At 55.8% G+C, this 13,746-nt stretch overlaps 4 protein-coding genes across 4 annotated transcripts; 2 read left to right on the top strand and 2 right to left on the bottom strand.

Moving 5' to 3' along the window:
* Window positions 1-642: 642 nt before the first annotated feature.
* ASPACDRAFT_1907009 (uncharacterized protein) lies at window positions 643-3,510 on the top strand (the record flags this gene model as incomplete). The annotated part of the gene is made up of 1 exon (XM_020198833.1): window positions 643-3,510. One exon carries the CDS (start codon window positions 646-648, stop codon window positions 3,469-3,471), a length of 2,826 nt encoding a protein of 941 aa, XP_020052280.1. The 3' UTR covers window positions 3,472-3,510.
* A 726-nt stretch (window positions 3,511-4,236) lies between these two features.
* Window positions 4,237-5,148, top strand: ASPACDRAFT_63944 (alpha/beta hydrolase; the record flags this gene model as incomplete). Its single annotated transcript, XM_020203947.1, has 1 exon — window positions 4,237-5,148. The coding sequence occupies one exon, from the start codon at window positions 4,237-4,239 to the stop codon at window positions 5,146-5,148; it is 912 nt and encodes a 303-aa protein (XP_020052281.1).
* Window positions 5,149-7,411: 2,263 nt separating this feature from the next.
* Window positions 7,412-9,103, bottom strand: ASPACDRAFT_1859726 (uncharacterized protein; the record flags this gene model as incomplete). Its single annotated transcript, XM_020197689.1, has 6 exons — window positions 8,679-9,103; window positions 8,566-8,602; window positions 8,424-8,494; window positions 7,965-8,344; window positions 7,824-7,885; window positions 7,412-7,773 (listed from the first exon to the last, which is right to left on the bottom strand). Exons 1-6 carry the CDS (start codon window positions 8,871-8,873, stop codon window positions 7,412-7,414), a joined length of 1,107 nt encoding a protein of 368 aa, XP_020052282.1. The 5' UTR covers window positions 8,874-9,103.
* A 1,607-nt stretch (window positions 9,104-10,710) lies between these two features.
* On the bottom strand, window positions 10,711-12,381 carry ASPACDRAFT_47300 (Zn(II)2Cys6 transcription factor domain-containing protein; the record flags this gene model as incomplete). The annotated part of the gene is made up of 1 exon (XM_020201931.1): window positions 10,711-12,381. The coding sequence occupies one exon, from the start codon at window positions 12,379-12,381 to the stop codon at window positions 10,711-10,713; it is 1,671 nt and encodes a 556-aa protein (XP_020052283.1).
* Between the last annotated feature and the right edge of the window lie 1,365 nt (window positions 12,382-13,746).

The following is a 13,746-nucleotide window of genomic DNA, read 5'->3' on the forward strand; positions in this document are numbered from 1 at the left end:
AAAATAGTATCACTATCGCCACCTTTAGGCGGGTTAAATGCTTCTCACTCGTCCTGCTCTGACCGCTATTATTATATCACTTCTCACCGTGGTACGCCATTCAAACGGCTGCATGACCCCTCTCTGAGCGAGTCGTGTGCAGCATCCAACCAACTCGGGATACTCGGATACTCGCAATCGAACGGTTACACATGCGGCTGAAATGGTCGTAATATCGGGGCTTGTTGGTCTTTCGACAGTGTAGATTCGTAATCGAATACGATAGAAGCCTTGTCTTTGTGCTTCTAGAGGTAACATCACGAGAGTTCATAGGGAAGCACAACCTAGTACCCAGACGTCATGGCAATGTCTAGTATGTAAAGTCCCAACGGGGTTGCGGATATCGGCTTGTTATGCGTATGTGCCAAGGTATATCAAGGATGTAAATTCCACCGATGTGCACTCGCATAGTTTCTTGACGCTCCACCTCCATCGTTGTTCGTGCAAAAGCTTGGCTAGTAGAATTTCTTTTCAGCCCGTCTCCAATCCAAGGATTGTTCACAATCTAACACATCAACCAATTGAAGCACTTAAGTAAGCACCTATCCTCGGTTTAACCTCATCATGCAGTCTAACCAATTCTATCAGTATTATCCCTCAGCGATCATGATACAGACACTTCCACAAGCTTTGGAGGCTGTTGCTGTCAGCCCGGATGGCGGGGCACTGTTCATCTACCCGCTCGGGAACCCAGACGAGCCGGTCGAGATTTCCTATACCCGATTGCTAAATCTAGCACGGCAGGCCGGCTCTGCTCTCAAGTTCAAACCCGGGTCCATCGTCCTGCTGCATTTTGATAACCACTGGGACCGAGTACTATGGCTCTGGGCGTCGCTGCTGGCCGGGTATATTCCCGTGATGTCGACGCCCTTCCCCGACAACACCAACCGACGGCTGGCCCACTTGGAACATTTGGCTGAGCTCCTTAGCTCACCAGCATGTTTGACTTCCACCAGAATGCTGCCTGCATTTGAGGGCCAAGAGTCGATCGAGCCAGGCTGTGTTGAGAAGCTGCACGTTGAAGACAACACTGTGGACTCCTCGGATGATGCAGCCAGGGCTACTGCCCAAAGCCCTCATCCGGATGCGACTGCCGTGCTGATGCTCACGTCCGGAAGTTCAGGGAGCTGCAAAGCGGTTGCCCTCACCCACGAGCAGATTACTGCAGCTGTCACTGGCAAGCATGGCATTATGCCCGTCGCTCCATCCACGACATTTCTCAGCTGGGTCGGGCTGGACCACGTGGCCGGGCTGGTCGAGATCCACCTCCAAGCCATCTTCACAGGGCACAGTCAAATCCTCGTCGAGGCACCAGACGTCCTGATGGATCCTGGACACTTGCTCAGCCTTGTCGAGCGACATCGTGTGGCGTGGACGTTCGCTCCCAACTTCTTCCTCGCGCGGATACATGCGACGCTGCTGCAGCAGACGCCGGAGGGGAAAGGCCACGCGAGTGGTGGCTGGGACCTGAGCTCTCTGCAATACCTCACTTCCGGCGGGGAGGCCAACACCACCCAGATGTGCGAAGAAGTCGCCACCTTGCTGTCTCACTACGGGACACCACGCCATGTCATTGTCCCCGGGTTCGGGATGACCGAGACCTGTGCCGGAGCAATCTTCAACACCCGATTTCCCGAGCGCGACAAGCGTCACGGGTACGCGATTGCGTCGCTGGGGCGATGCATGGCTGGCATTCAAATTCGAGTCACCGACGGCACCGGGACCAACATCCCCGTTCCAGCGGGGACACTGGGCCATCTGGAAGTGAGTGGTCCAGTGGTATTCCGGAGCTATTTCCGCAACGAAGTGGCTACACGATCCTCCTTTACGAGTGACGGGTGGTTTGTCACGGGGGATCTGGCGATGATCGACGAGACCGAGCACGGCCATCTGCTCCTCAGAGGCCGGGTGAAAGATGTCCTCAACATCAATGCAATCAAATACAACCCGACCGACATCGAAGCCGGCCTATATGAGGCGGTCCCGCAGCTGACATACGGCTCCGCGTGCTGCTTCTCCTCACTCCCACCGAACGGACACACGGAGGAGATTGTCATCGTATACCTCCCCTCGTACGAGCGCGAGGATCTCGAGGCCCATGTGCGAACGGTCCTTGCCATCCGACAAGCATGCCTGGAGATGACCGGTTCTCGGCCCCAAGTCCTGCCGCTGAGTCGCACCAGCGTCGCAAAGTCCTCGCTCGGCAAATTGCCACGCGCACAGATCAAGGCGGCATATGAGCGGGGCGAGTACCGGAGCGCCGCCGAGGAAAGCGCGGAGCGATTCGCCCTGTTCCGAAAGACCACAGACCAAGAACCACGAGACGATTTGGAACGCCAACTGCTCCTCATCTTTATCCACTCGGTCGACCACGCCACGGAAGAGGAGTTCGGAGTGCAGACCTCCATCCTCGACCTGGGGATCACCTCGATTGAGCTGATCAAGCTGAAGCGCCACGTGGAGAGGGACCTCACCTGCATCCAGCCGGGCAGCATCCCACTGAGCACGTTAATGCGCAACACCACCGTCCGAGATCTGGCCAGCGTGCTCCGCAACTCCAGTTCCCCCTCCACCCCCTCGGCACCAAACTCAACATACGACCCCGTCGTCCCCCTTCAACGCCGCGGATCCAAAACCCCCATCTGGCTCGCCCATCCCGGCATCGGCGAGGTGATGGCCTTCATGAACCTAGCCAGGTACTTCACGGACCGGCCCATCTATGCCCTGCGCGCAGCGGGGTTCAACGACGGCGAAGCCCTAGCGACCTCCCTGCCCGACATGGTCCAGCAATACCACGCCGCGATCAAACGCCACCAGCCCCAGGGCCCCTACGCACTAGCCGGGTATTCTTACGGGGGGATGGTGGCATTCGAGCTGGCCAAGCTCCTCGAGCGCACCGGCGACACGGTCAAATTCCTGGGCTCGTTCAACCTGCCGCCGCACATCAAGGAGCGGATGCGACAGGTGGACTGGAAGACCGCGCTGCTGGATCTGTGCAACTTTCTGGAGTTGCTGTCGGAGCGTCAACGCGTGGAGCTGGGGAGCGAGTTCCAGGAGGTCTCGGACAGGGACAGGATTCTTGCCCGTGTGCTGGGTGAAATCAATCAGGAGCGCTTCGCAGAGCTGGCCCTCTCCCCCGCCGCCCTGGCGAACTGGGCCCAGGTGGGGCAGAACCTGCACCATTTGGCGGTGGATTACGAGCCCTCGCCGTCGGTGGCGAGCATGGACGTCTTCTACTGTAATCCGATCAAGGAGGTAGCGTCGGGCAAGGAGCAGTGGTTCGACGAGTTTATCTGTCTGTGGCGGGACTTTACGCGGTCGGAGCCGCGGTTCCATGAGGTGCAGGGGTCGCATTACACGATGATCTCGCCGGAGAATGTGTTTGGGTTCCAGAAGACGATGAAGTCGGCGCTGAGTGCGAGGGGGCTTTGAGGGGCTGTGTGGTGGATGCGGACTTGGTGGTTGATGGTTTGAGTGAATGCGTTCCCAGAGTGAACATGGTACTAAGTACAGTACATTCTTTGGTTTTGTCTTGATGCGTGTTTGGTTTCTTAAGTTGACGGGTTCAATCCTGTTCGGCTTGGGACATTATAGATCGCAGATGTCTATCCCGGTATTTTGAACTCATCTCAAAGTAGGACAAGATTGCCACCTGTTGTAGTCATTTCCAATTATGCAGTCTGCACAGGCCTAGTCGCTGGCAGACCAGTATGGTCGTAAAATATATATAGGGATCTTGATACCCAAGACAGGATGTAAAGATAGTCTTGAGTACATTATGCTCCCCAGGTGTACCCAGGTGTATAGGATAACAGCAAAGCAACCGGGCAAACACCTTTCATCGAGTAAATGAGTGGTTCTCTGATGATGAACTCAAAAATTGCCGGGATAGATAGAGTATGACATCAACGATCTCATCTCCTGGACAGTACCGTGGTGTCGAGTAAGATAAGGTGGCGATAAGATAAGCTCTCCGCAGCCGAGATCTCCGAGCCGAAGAGGAAGCGACGTCATCGATTGTACCCCGCCTGCTGGAATCCGGATTTCCCGTTCAGTCACAGCGAGACTAGACATACGGCCATTAGTCATCGTCCCTGCATCAGCGCATCTCCCATTGTCTCGGAGAAATCTTCCTGGTTCTGGGAAAACATACACCTGGAGAGCCCACCTAAAGCCCACACATCCTCTCCCAGAAGAATGGGTCTGACAGGCACCTCCCAGACCTGGGCAGCCAAGCTACTACGCGGCGTCGGCCGCGCGGCAATGGGCACCCTCACGCGCTCGCACCCCGACGAAACGGCGAAATGGCCGTCGCGCGACGCGGGGCGCACGATCAAGGTGCACATCTACCGGCCGTCCCCGGACACCCAGCCCACGACACCCGGCCCCAGCCCCGTGCTGATCAGCATGTGCGGCAGCGGGTTCATCCTGGCCGGCCACGGCACGGACGACGAGTACTGCCGGTTCATCGCCACGCACACGGGGTACACGGTGGTGGACGTGCAGTACCGGCTGGCGCCGGAGCACCCGTTCCCGGCGGCGTTCCACGACGTGGAGGACGTGATCCAGCACATCCAGCAGGACCCGGCGACCTACGACGTGGGCCGCGTGGCGCTCTCCGGCTTCAGCGCGGGGGCCAACCTGGCGCTGGCCGTGTCGGCGGTGCGTGACTTCCCGCCGGAGGCGACCATCTACGCGACGATCGCCTTCTACCCCTCGTGCGACCTGGCCGAGGACTTCGCTGACAAGTCCGCGCCGGACGACGGCACCCGCCTCAAGATGCCCGCCGGCCTGTCGCGGTTTTTTCATCGGTGCTACTTCCCGGACGGGGACGGCGATGCCGACGACCCCCGCATCTCGCCGGCGTTCGCGGCCCCCGACCGCTTTCCCCGCAACCTGGCCGCCATCACCGCCGCGCAGGATCCTTACGCGCCGGAGATGGAGCGCATCGCGGCCGCGGTCGAGGCGTTGCCCGGCCGGAATGTCGTGCTCAAGCGCATGGAGCACTGTCCGCATGGGTGGGACAAGCGGGCCAAGGAGGGGACGGTGGGGGCGGCGGCCAAGCAGGAGGCGTACGAGCTGGTGGCGCAGTTCTTGAATTCGATATGAGACATTGCCATTGGGCTGGTGAGTTTGGGTTCTGTTCTTTGTGGATATTGTAGATACTCGGGTGTACTGTACATGGCTTTCGATCGAGCGTGGAATGTTCTCACCTTGGTGAGCTGTTAGATTTTGGCTGATACACAGTATGGATTTGTGGACGTTACACGATGTGCTTCTTACCTGAGGGTAGTTCCGGCCTTATGGAAGTCTTGATGGTTGTGTACCGTGGGTCATCACCTGTAAATGGAGATGTAGTCCATGACCGTGATACCAAATCATGCTCCGACTGGGCACAGCCTCCGCGTCACACGAAACTATACCCTTATCGGGCTCATTCGCTGCCTGTGGCCATATGAAGCCTCTAGCATAAAAGACGCAGCAGCATCAACAACAACAACAACAGCCGACGGCGTGCATTATACCCCCAAAAGGAGCTAAATATCACCCATGTCTTCAGAGTTCGTCTCCCATTGCTGATAGACACGAATGTATGTTCCACAGCGGGAACGAGAAGCATCGCGAGCAGCGCTGACGCTAGAGGCGGGTTACACGGACGTGGTCGGCATCTACGCAAAGTATCTCTCAGTAGAGGCGTCCACTCGTGCTGAAGGGTCATCGACCCCTGCTGCCCTCGACTGAATGAAATTACCTTCATCAAGCTGGTGCCGTAGCACACTGAACCTCCGGTCTGTTAGCCACTGAGTTGCGCAATACATGGGTTGTGCCCTCCGTTCTGGACTTGCACTTTAGCCATCCTAACAGAGCAGAATAGAGTCGATGCGATCAAAGAGAAAGAAAACCCGATGGATATGGTTCGTAGGCCAACAAGGTCGGGACCACGATCTGCTCCGTGCCTTTCTTGCCGTGACTCAGATTCCTTGTAGCCTCGGTGACCGATGCACGCCCCCCGCAGAAAGTCAGGCCAAGCGCAACGCGTCCACTACGGAGGTGACCCTCCTCCATTGTTCTGGGGTCTTGGGGTCTCTCATGCTACATAATTCACATGGATGTTTATTTAGTCAACCTGTGCACTAGCTTGCCATAAAGGGACACCATATCGTCTCTCCCTTCCCACTGCCATGATGTATACAGTTAAAATCGATCTCGCTTGACCAGAATGCGGAGAAAGATGTGCAATCATAAACTCATCACTGACCTATCCTTTCGCTTGCACGGTATATCTAACTTATCCACCTCCAAAGGCAACAAACGCATTCGGGGTCCCAATAACAGGGAATCCTAAGGAAAAAGATCCTCTGATGGTGAAGAATAATTAGCACCTATGTAGAATAGTTCATATCGAGCAGTCCAATGTACGGTACTGGTTCCTGCTTGAAGCCAACCAACCCTTGCGTTCAAGAGAGATCGATAGTCGATTCAGACCAGCCGGCCAGGTACCAAGGCACTGCCGATCCCTGCCAAGGCGGGACGGACGCCCAATTAGACTTTCTCCTGGTGCGGCACTAGCGTGCTTGATATAGATTAACTCAGTCTTCACAGTCTAGAGTGGTCTTACGGTGCTTGCCACTCAGTCAGTTGCACAGAGCTCTCAAGACGTGCATTAGTGGCAATCAACAGTCCAAAATGACAGGTCAAGGCCCTGCATCCTTTCGCCCCCAAAAACCTGTAGATACCTGGCTAGCTTGAACAATTATTACCATCTTAAACACTGACGCATCCACCCGTCAAGACAAATCCAGCTTGCACAAACCAATGGAACTAAGCACCATTTGACAGAGTACGATTTCCATCATAGAATAGAGCGGGATCCCAAAAATCTCGACTTCATCAGCCCATCAGCCCATCCACCCAGGCAACCCACCCAACGTTCCAGACGAGGCCCGCAAGGCCACTAGCGCGGATGTTAACCTGATTAGAGTATATTGTCCGGGCCCCCCGCGGGCCACAAGGATCCACGGGTTGCGAAAATGTCATCACAGTCTTGGCCGCCAGCCAAGGGGGAGTGAAAATCAATTTCCAATTACTCTTGGCGGAGGACCCACTCCGCAGCACCCACCGAACACCGACCACGACCGGTTTGGAGGAAAGAAGTCCTATCTATGCATCCGTCTCCGTACCTCCGTGCTCCGAGGACTACTCCAGACAGACCTCAACACGGGAACATACACTCCCACGCCAACTGGCTAGACCGACTACCCACTAGTGAATAGCAAGCGCCAAATCGTAATCTATTATCACCCACCCAAACGCGCGGTTTACAGCTTACAGCTACCCCTACGACAATGACCACCCAAAATGAAAAAATTATTCAAACCGTCTCATTCACACTAACTTTCGTCACCACATGGATCCCCTCGGGGAACATGAAGCGCTCCTGCGACTCGTTGCCGGTGTCCGCTTCGGCGCGACTGCTGCTGCTGCTGTGGCCCGGCCCCGTCACATTGTGAAGTTTGATGCTCATCGAGGGCCCGTGGCCCGGGAAGGTGCGGCGCGAGGCGGTGCCATACATCTTGGAGGGGCCGGCGGAGTCGCCCTCGCTGGAGAGGCCGAGCAGGCGCTGCAGGACGGGGAACCGGTGGGTGATGATGGTCTTGAAGCTGGGGATGCAGGCGATGAAGAGGGCGACGGCGACTTCGACGCAGGACCAGAGTTCCGTATTGACCATTGACCCTTTGCTTTTGTTAGCACGCGCATCTAAAAGGAAGGAGGGGCATAAGTACAGGTGTGGTCGACGGCGAAGGAGTTCATGTACGAGACGCGGATGATGCTTGTGACGCAGACCCTTTCCATCCATACTAGTCAGCTTCATGCATCGATACCGCGGAGCAGAGCACCAAAGGGCAGGAGGGAAAGGAACGTACAACAACCCCAGACTAAACATCACCACCAATCCCATCCGCTTCCCGCGCGTCATCTTCAGCTGCCACAGCTTCGGGATCGGCATGATGAAGATCGCCAGGTCGGTCGCCAGCTTGATCGCGAAGTTCGAGTAGTACAGCGCCGTCATGTTCACGCAGTAGCCCTCCACCAGCCCCGTCGCGTCCCACGCCTTGTGCACGGGGATGCACTGGAAGATCACCACAAATGTCTCCGCGACCGTCTCGCCGATCAGGATCGCCAGCAGGCACCAGCACGCGATCCGGAACTTTCGGCCGGGGAAGATCTGCAGGTACAGCACGCAGAAGGAGATCTTGATGGCGCCCAGGGCGAGGACGTAGGTGAGCATCGTGACGAAGTCGAGCTGAGGGAGCAGAATCGTGGTTGTTAGGTATGGTTGATCGTATTGGCGAGCGAGATCGCCAGGGAGGGAGGGATCCTACCTTGAGGAACATGGATCGAGCGCTCATGCTCGAAACCGTGCCGATGTGCTTGCCGAAGCCGTATCGGGTCACTGCGGGAGGGCCAGGGCGGTTAGCATGCGACCGTACCGTCTTTCTTGCTCGGGGAGATACATGTACTTACTCCACATCGTGGTAAAGCATAGGGCGAACGTGAAGACCTGGAAGACCGAGTAGATTGACGTTAGTGATCGACGGTAGGGGAATCGCAAAGTCCGGCAGCAGAAGGCAACATACCCAGCTAGTTATACACAGCACATCATCCAGATTGATCCCTGTGAGATAACGGACGCGCACAAACAGCCGCACCAGCAGCCCTCCTGTCGCAAACACGAGGAGAATCGTGTTGCATGCGATGATGCCGGGGATCCGGGACTGCGCCAGGTAGGCGATCCGCTCCGGCGAGAGATCTCTCTCCCAGATCTCTTCCATGGAGGGCGGGAAGACCAGCTAACCGTCGGGAAAAGATGCAAAAGGAGAGACCGGACGGAGAAGAGAAAGGCAAGGGAAAGTTCCAAGAAGGAATCGAAGAAGAAGGATTACATTGGCGAAGGAGAAAGAATTTCGAGGGCGAACCTGCAGGGGGGAAGAAAGCGGGAGGGAGAGAACCGGAGGGAAAACCGAAGGGAGGGCTGGAGACGGGCGGGGGCAATCATGAGACGGCGAATCCGTATATATGAGTCTGGATTTTTCTCCTTGTAGTGTGCAACGGTTGCAGGAGTACAAGGCCCGAGCATCGTTTCACTTTGCCAGGGGTGGAGATTGGCAGTCGTCGACACGTGGAATTTCTCATCCGTGGTGTCACTCTTGCAGGGTGTCAGTCCGGCACTCGTGCAGGCTTTGCCCCCTCCCCTCTCCTTTAGCTTAGACTCAGACCAGGCTAGAGTTGAAGACTTAATTTTACTTAGACTACATGTCATGAATCATGCTTTGTGAAGTGGGACACGATCCCAATCGTGATTCCGTTGAACGTTTTTGGGTGTATCCACTTACCCACGCACCCTCCCCACTGCCTGCTCCACTGCGTTTCACACAACAATCGAATTTTGCAGGCCCGTTGGGCGAGCAATTATTCACAGACGCCTTACGTACCTGTCCCATTGAGATAGTGTGATCTAGTTCCTCGAGCTGGTTCTGCGATAGATTGCCAAAGCTTGTCGTGAAGATCGAGAATTCTAAATATAAGCTTCAGCAAAAGACTAGCGATGAAGAGTGACTGTGCTTACTAAAGGCGGCCAAAGTTGCATGCCAAGAATCTTAAAGTGCTTATCAGGCTGTGGTATTGCGAACATGATTTGTGCGAATTTACACGTCCAGCTCAAGCCCCTCAGAGCTCAATATGCGTGGTAATCTCCGACGCTGCCAGGGCATTGCTGCGTTGAGCATAGGAGATCCTGTCAACAGCCTCCCGTCTGAAGTAGGGCTAGCCGGTGTTGACACCGGGTTTGTCCGTTCGGACCATGTCCGACCGGCTCGTATTCACTCCTGGTGTTTGTGTTTCACCATAGTGATGGATCCGTTGACTGTTGAATCCGTTTCCCTAAGCTAATGGCGGCCTGCTAGTCATGGTCCAAGACATTTGCCCCCTCCCATCTCGAATGGAGAGCAAAAGTGCCGAGCGCCAAGAAGAGGGTCCGATGCGGTGGACATGGCGACCGCAGATGGTCTCTACAAGTTCCCCGCTGGACTGTCCTGGTCAACCTACGATTTTAAGAGTTTCTGCTCATGGACGCTATCTAAACTTATTCATGAGAGCCATTTTCATGATTTATGTCGACATTGTGCTTCTATTGCCTGGGAATATTCCCGTTCGGGTACATCGAAGCACGGCCGTTCAATCGTCTTTCAAACATGCCATGCACGTGGTGAGACGGGAAGTGGCCGTTTCAGGGGTCTGAGGTCAAGGAATACGTTTCATCGATTATCAATGCGAGCTTGTCTTGACCTACTTCTTGGAGGCAGCTGTCTCTCAAAATGCGACGAGTGGGTGTGCATCCGCGGAGCGTGCCCTTGAGACAATTCATAATTACTGAGACATCGACACAGACCCGACAAGAATCACGTTGACTATGAGCACCGAGGATTGACCACGTGAATTGTATGCTTGAAGGTTTGTGAAGGTTTGCTGTTGTCTGCGTATGAGGGTGGCAGGCGTCACGGAGTGGACAAGTCACATGACGGGACAGCCTCCCCCTTGTCGATGAACAGTCTTGTCGACCTTAAGAGAACCCGCATGATCATGTCCCCATACGAGGGTGCTAACAAAGTCTCATTTCATGAGTCGCCTCAAGTGACGAATACACGTCCAGCTATCGAGAGACGCCAACGCCATGATCTGCGCGAGCTCCGCATCCGCTTGATCGCTTGCCTGGGGGAAGCCTTCATCATCGCCCCCCGGAACAGCAAGTACCCTCAACCGCCCCCGCAGCTCTTCGTCCACCATTCTGTCAAAGAGCTCCTTCCCCACCACCGTGCCACCGGTATCAAATGAACCGCGCAGCTCCGCGCGGATGTGCGCTCGGAGTTCGAGCCGGCAGCGGGCGCCGGAGATGGTGCTTGCGAGGACGGAATCGTACGGGCCCTCATAGTGCGGCCAGGCCCGGAGCTCCTGGATGGCCTGCCAGCGCACGTGCAGGTCCGGGCAGGAGTCGGCGACCACCTGCAGTGGCAGGATCACGCCCGAGTCCACCATGACCGTGGGCCGGTCGGGGAACTGGGCGACGATTGTGCGGGCCAACGATAGGATGGCCGCGTGATCGGCTGAGAATGCCTGAGCCTGGGCGGGCGGGAGCTGCGCTACCAGAGACATCCGGAGCCCCACGGAGTAGGTCATCAGATGCAGTCGCAGCAGGTCGGCGCCGCGCTTGTGTTTCGGAGAGAGGCTGGCATGTTTGAGGGCACAAAAGTTGTCGAGGGAGTGTGTGGCAAGCTCGAGGTCTGCGAGCAGGTGGGTTTGGGCGGCCTTGAAGTCTGAGTAGTGGGCCATGATTTCCTCTGCGGAAGCGGTGCCTAACCGCTGGAAGAAATGGTTGATGGCACTATCGAGGGGTTGCATGGCCAGGCGTAGGTCGTCGACGCTTAGCCCGAGTAGGTCGCGGTCGCGGTCGCTGTCGTTGCTGAGGCGGATGAGCTTCCGTGGCGGCTGATGGGCCCAGAGTTGGGAGCACCCACGAGGATTGAAATGCGTCGACTGGGTTTCGAGCTGGGCGAAGGCCGCGACGAGATGCGAATTCATTCCGCCGCCGCCGATTGAAGATCCAATAAGCGAAGTGCAACGGCCTGACCTCAGCTCTTGTGAAACCCGCAAGCCAGCGTGCAGATGCCGGAACGCATTGTCATAGTCTCGTTGCAACAGGCTCAAGTACACGAAGAGTAGACAGCAGAGCAGCGTGACTTGCCGCATCTGCGGGTCCTGAGCATTGCGCCGACGAAGGAGCTCAAAAGCGCGAGCGGACTCCTCCAGCGCGTAGAAATACCAAACGCCTCGTCCCTTTTTACCATTGCCGGGGAAATTGATGCCCTGAAAGATCACTTCTTGGTGAGCGGCCCCCAGGGCGACGGCGGCGTGGCACACTGCAGGCTCGATATTCGCCATTTGGAAGACAAACTGCTCCCATAGCTGGGAATCATAATACCCCAGAGCATCGGTGATGGTGCGGTCGCAAAAGAATGAAAAGCAGCGACGTTGATCCGATGTTACAACCCAGCGTATGTGGGTGTTGACCGAGGTAGTAAGCGAGAAGGAAAGGTTCTTCCCGCGCTTGGCTGCCACGGGTAGGCGATAGGCTTCGTACCCGTCACAGAGGCGTCCGGTGGACGTACAGTTCCGACACTCCTCGGGGGTCTCATCACATTTAATTCGTCGGATTCTGCATGTGCGGCAGCCCGTCTTCGATCGCTTGCCACCGAAGCGGCGCTTTTTTGCAGGCTGTGAGGACATGTTGTGAGAGCATGTGAGAGCATGCTCGTTGCCTTTGGAGTGATTATGTGGCAGAAACACGTCGACTTGAAGGAGGCGCGACCACAGCGAGCTCTGCGAGGGGTAAAAGAGTTGACAGGGTCGAGGCACTAGTCAGGAGTTCGACTGAGGCGACAAGCATTAGTGTGAAGCTAACGGCTTAGTTTGTGCCTGGATGATCCAACACCGCACTTGACGTTGAAGTTGGTGGTGTGCTGCCGGACACTGCGACTTTGGTTCCATGATCACAGATCCTGTTGATCCTGAATATGTGAGATCCCCCCAGCAAAAATATCCCTCGAAGCCATTTGTTTGCAACATGGTCATGTTGTCCCAGTGGTGTTGAGCTCGTCGGATCCTGGGCTCTCGCCGGAAAAACACTTTGTCGTAACCAAGTTGACTAAGCTGGCAAAGCTACCTCGTGCTTGGCGAGCACCATGCTGCAATGGCCCTTGTCGCCGCTCATGATCGAGCACAAGCATGGTGCTGGCATATTTTATTCTTGTTTGACTGGGGCATCACGTCACCAGTCGGATTTGAAGGAACACTACGTTGAGTCTCGGGGATGACAGAATGCAAAGATAACTCAAAGTGCAAGCCTAGACAGCGACGGATGGACAGCACAGTAGGATTAGGTACTTCTCAAGGGAGCGCAGATGTTGACAGTGGTGGAAAGTGGGTGGAAAGTTCCCCCCTCCTGGGGACCAAATCGATGGCGGATGAGGCAGTGACTTGACCGCCTTAGGGCGCTGTTCCCTCAGGCACCAGGGCATCAAGGCACCAAGGCCAGCAGTGGGTGGAAGGCTTTCCAAATTATCTGGCGGACACTTTAGTCTGCTTCCACAACTTCCTCTGCATCAATCACAACCACAACCACAAGCCATCATCCACTCATTGCGAAGATAGCGCACTCCGCTTCGGTCTGGCAGAGTTACTTAAGCCACATCATGCGAGTCACAAGGTACACATACTGGCCTGTGCACCCTACGCGTGAATCGGGAACGGTCGCGTTCAACTGCCCACAAGCGTGCCCCTCGGAGGCTACCTAGTACCCAAGCGATAGAAAAGGATGTGAGACATGCAGCGCCCACGTCGCCAATAGATCACTGTTGATGCATGCAAACATTTCTCTCAGCCTCCCCGGAATGATGATTAACTTTGACACCGAAGGTTGAACTTTCGAGGTTGCTGTGCGCGAAATACAACCCGATTTGCATGCAGAAAGTGAGCAAAATATCAACTGCTTCTTCTTTTTTGTACGGTCGGAGCCCGAGCTTACTCTGCTACAATTTACCGTATGTGATGGCTCTCCACACCAGCAGATGGTTGACAGTCTTTCCGGATTCA

Source organism: Aspergillus aculeatus, assembly GCF_001890905.1.
Source record: "Aspergillus aculeatus ATCC 16872 unplaced genomic scaffold ASPACscaffold_18, whole genome shotgun sequence".
Taxonomy (NCBI): domain Eukaryota; kingdom Fungi; phylum Ascomycota; class Eurotiomycetes; order Eurotiales; family Aspergillaceae; genus Aspergillus; species Aspergillus aculeatus.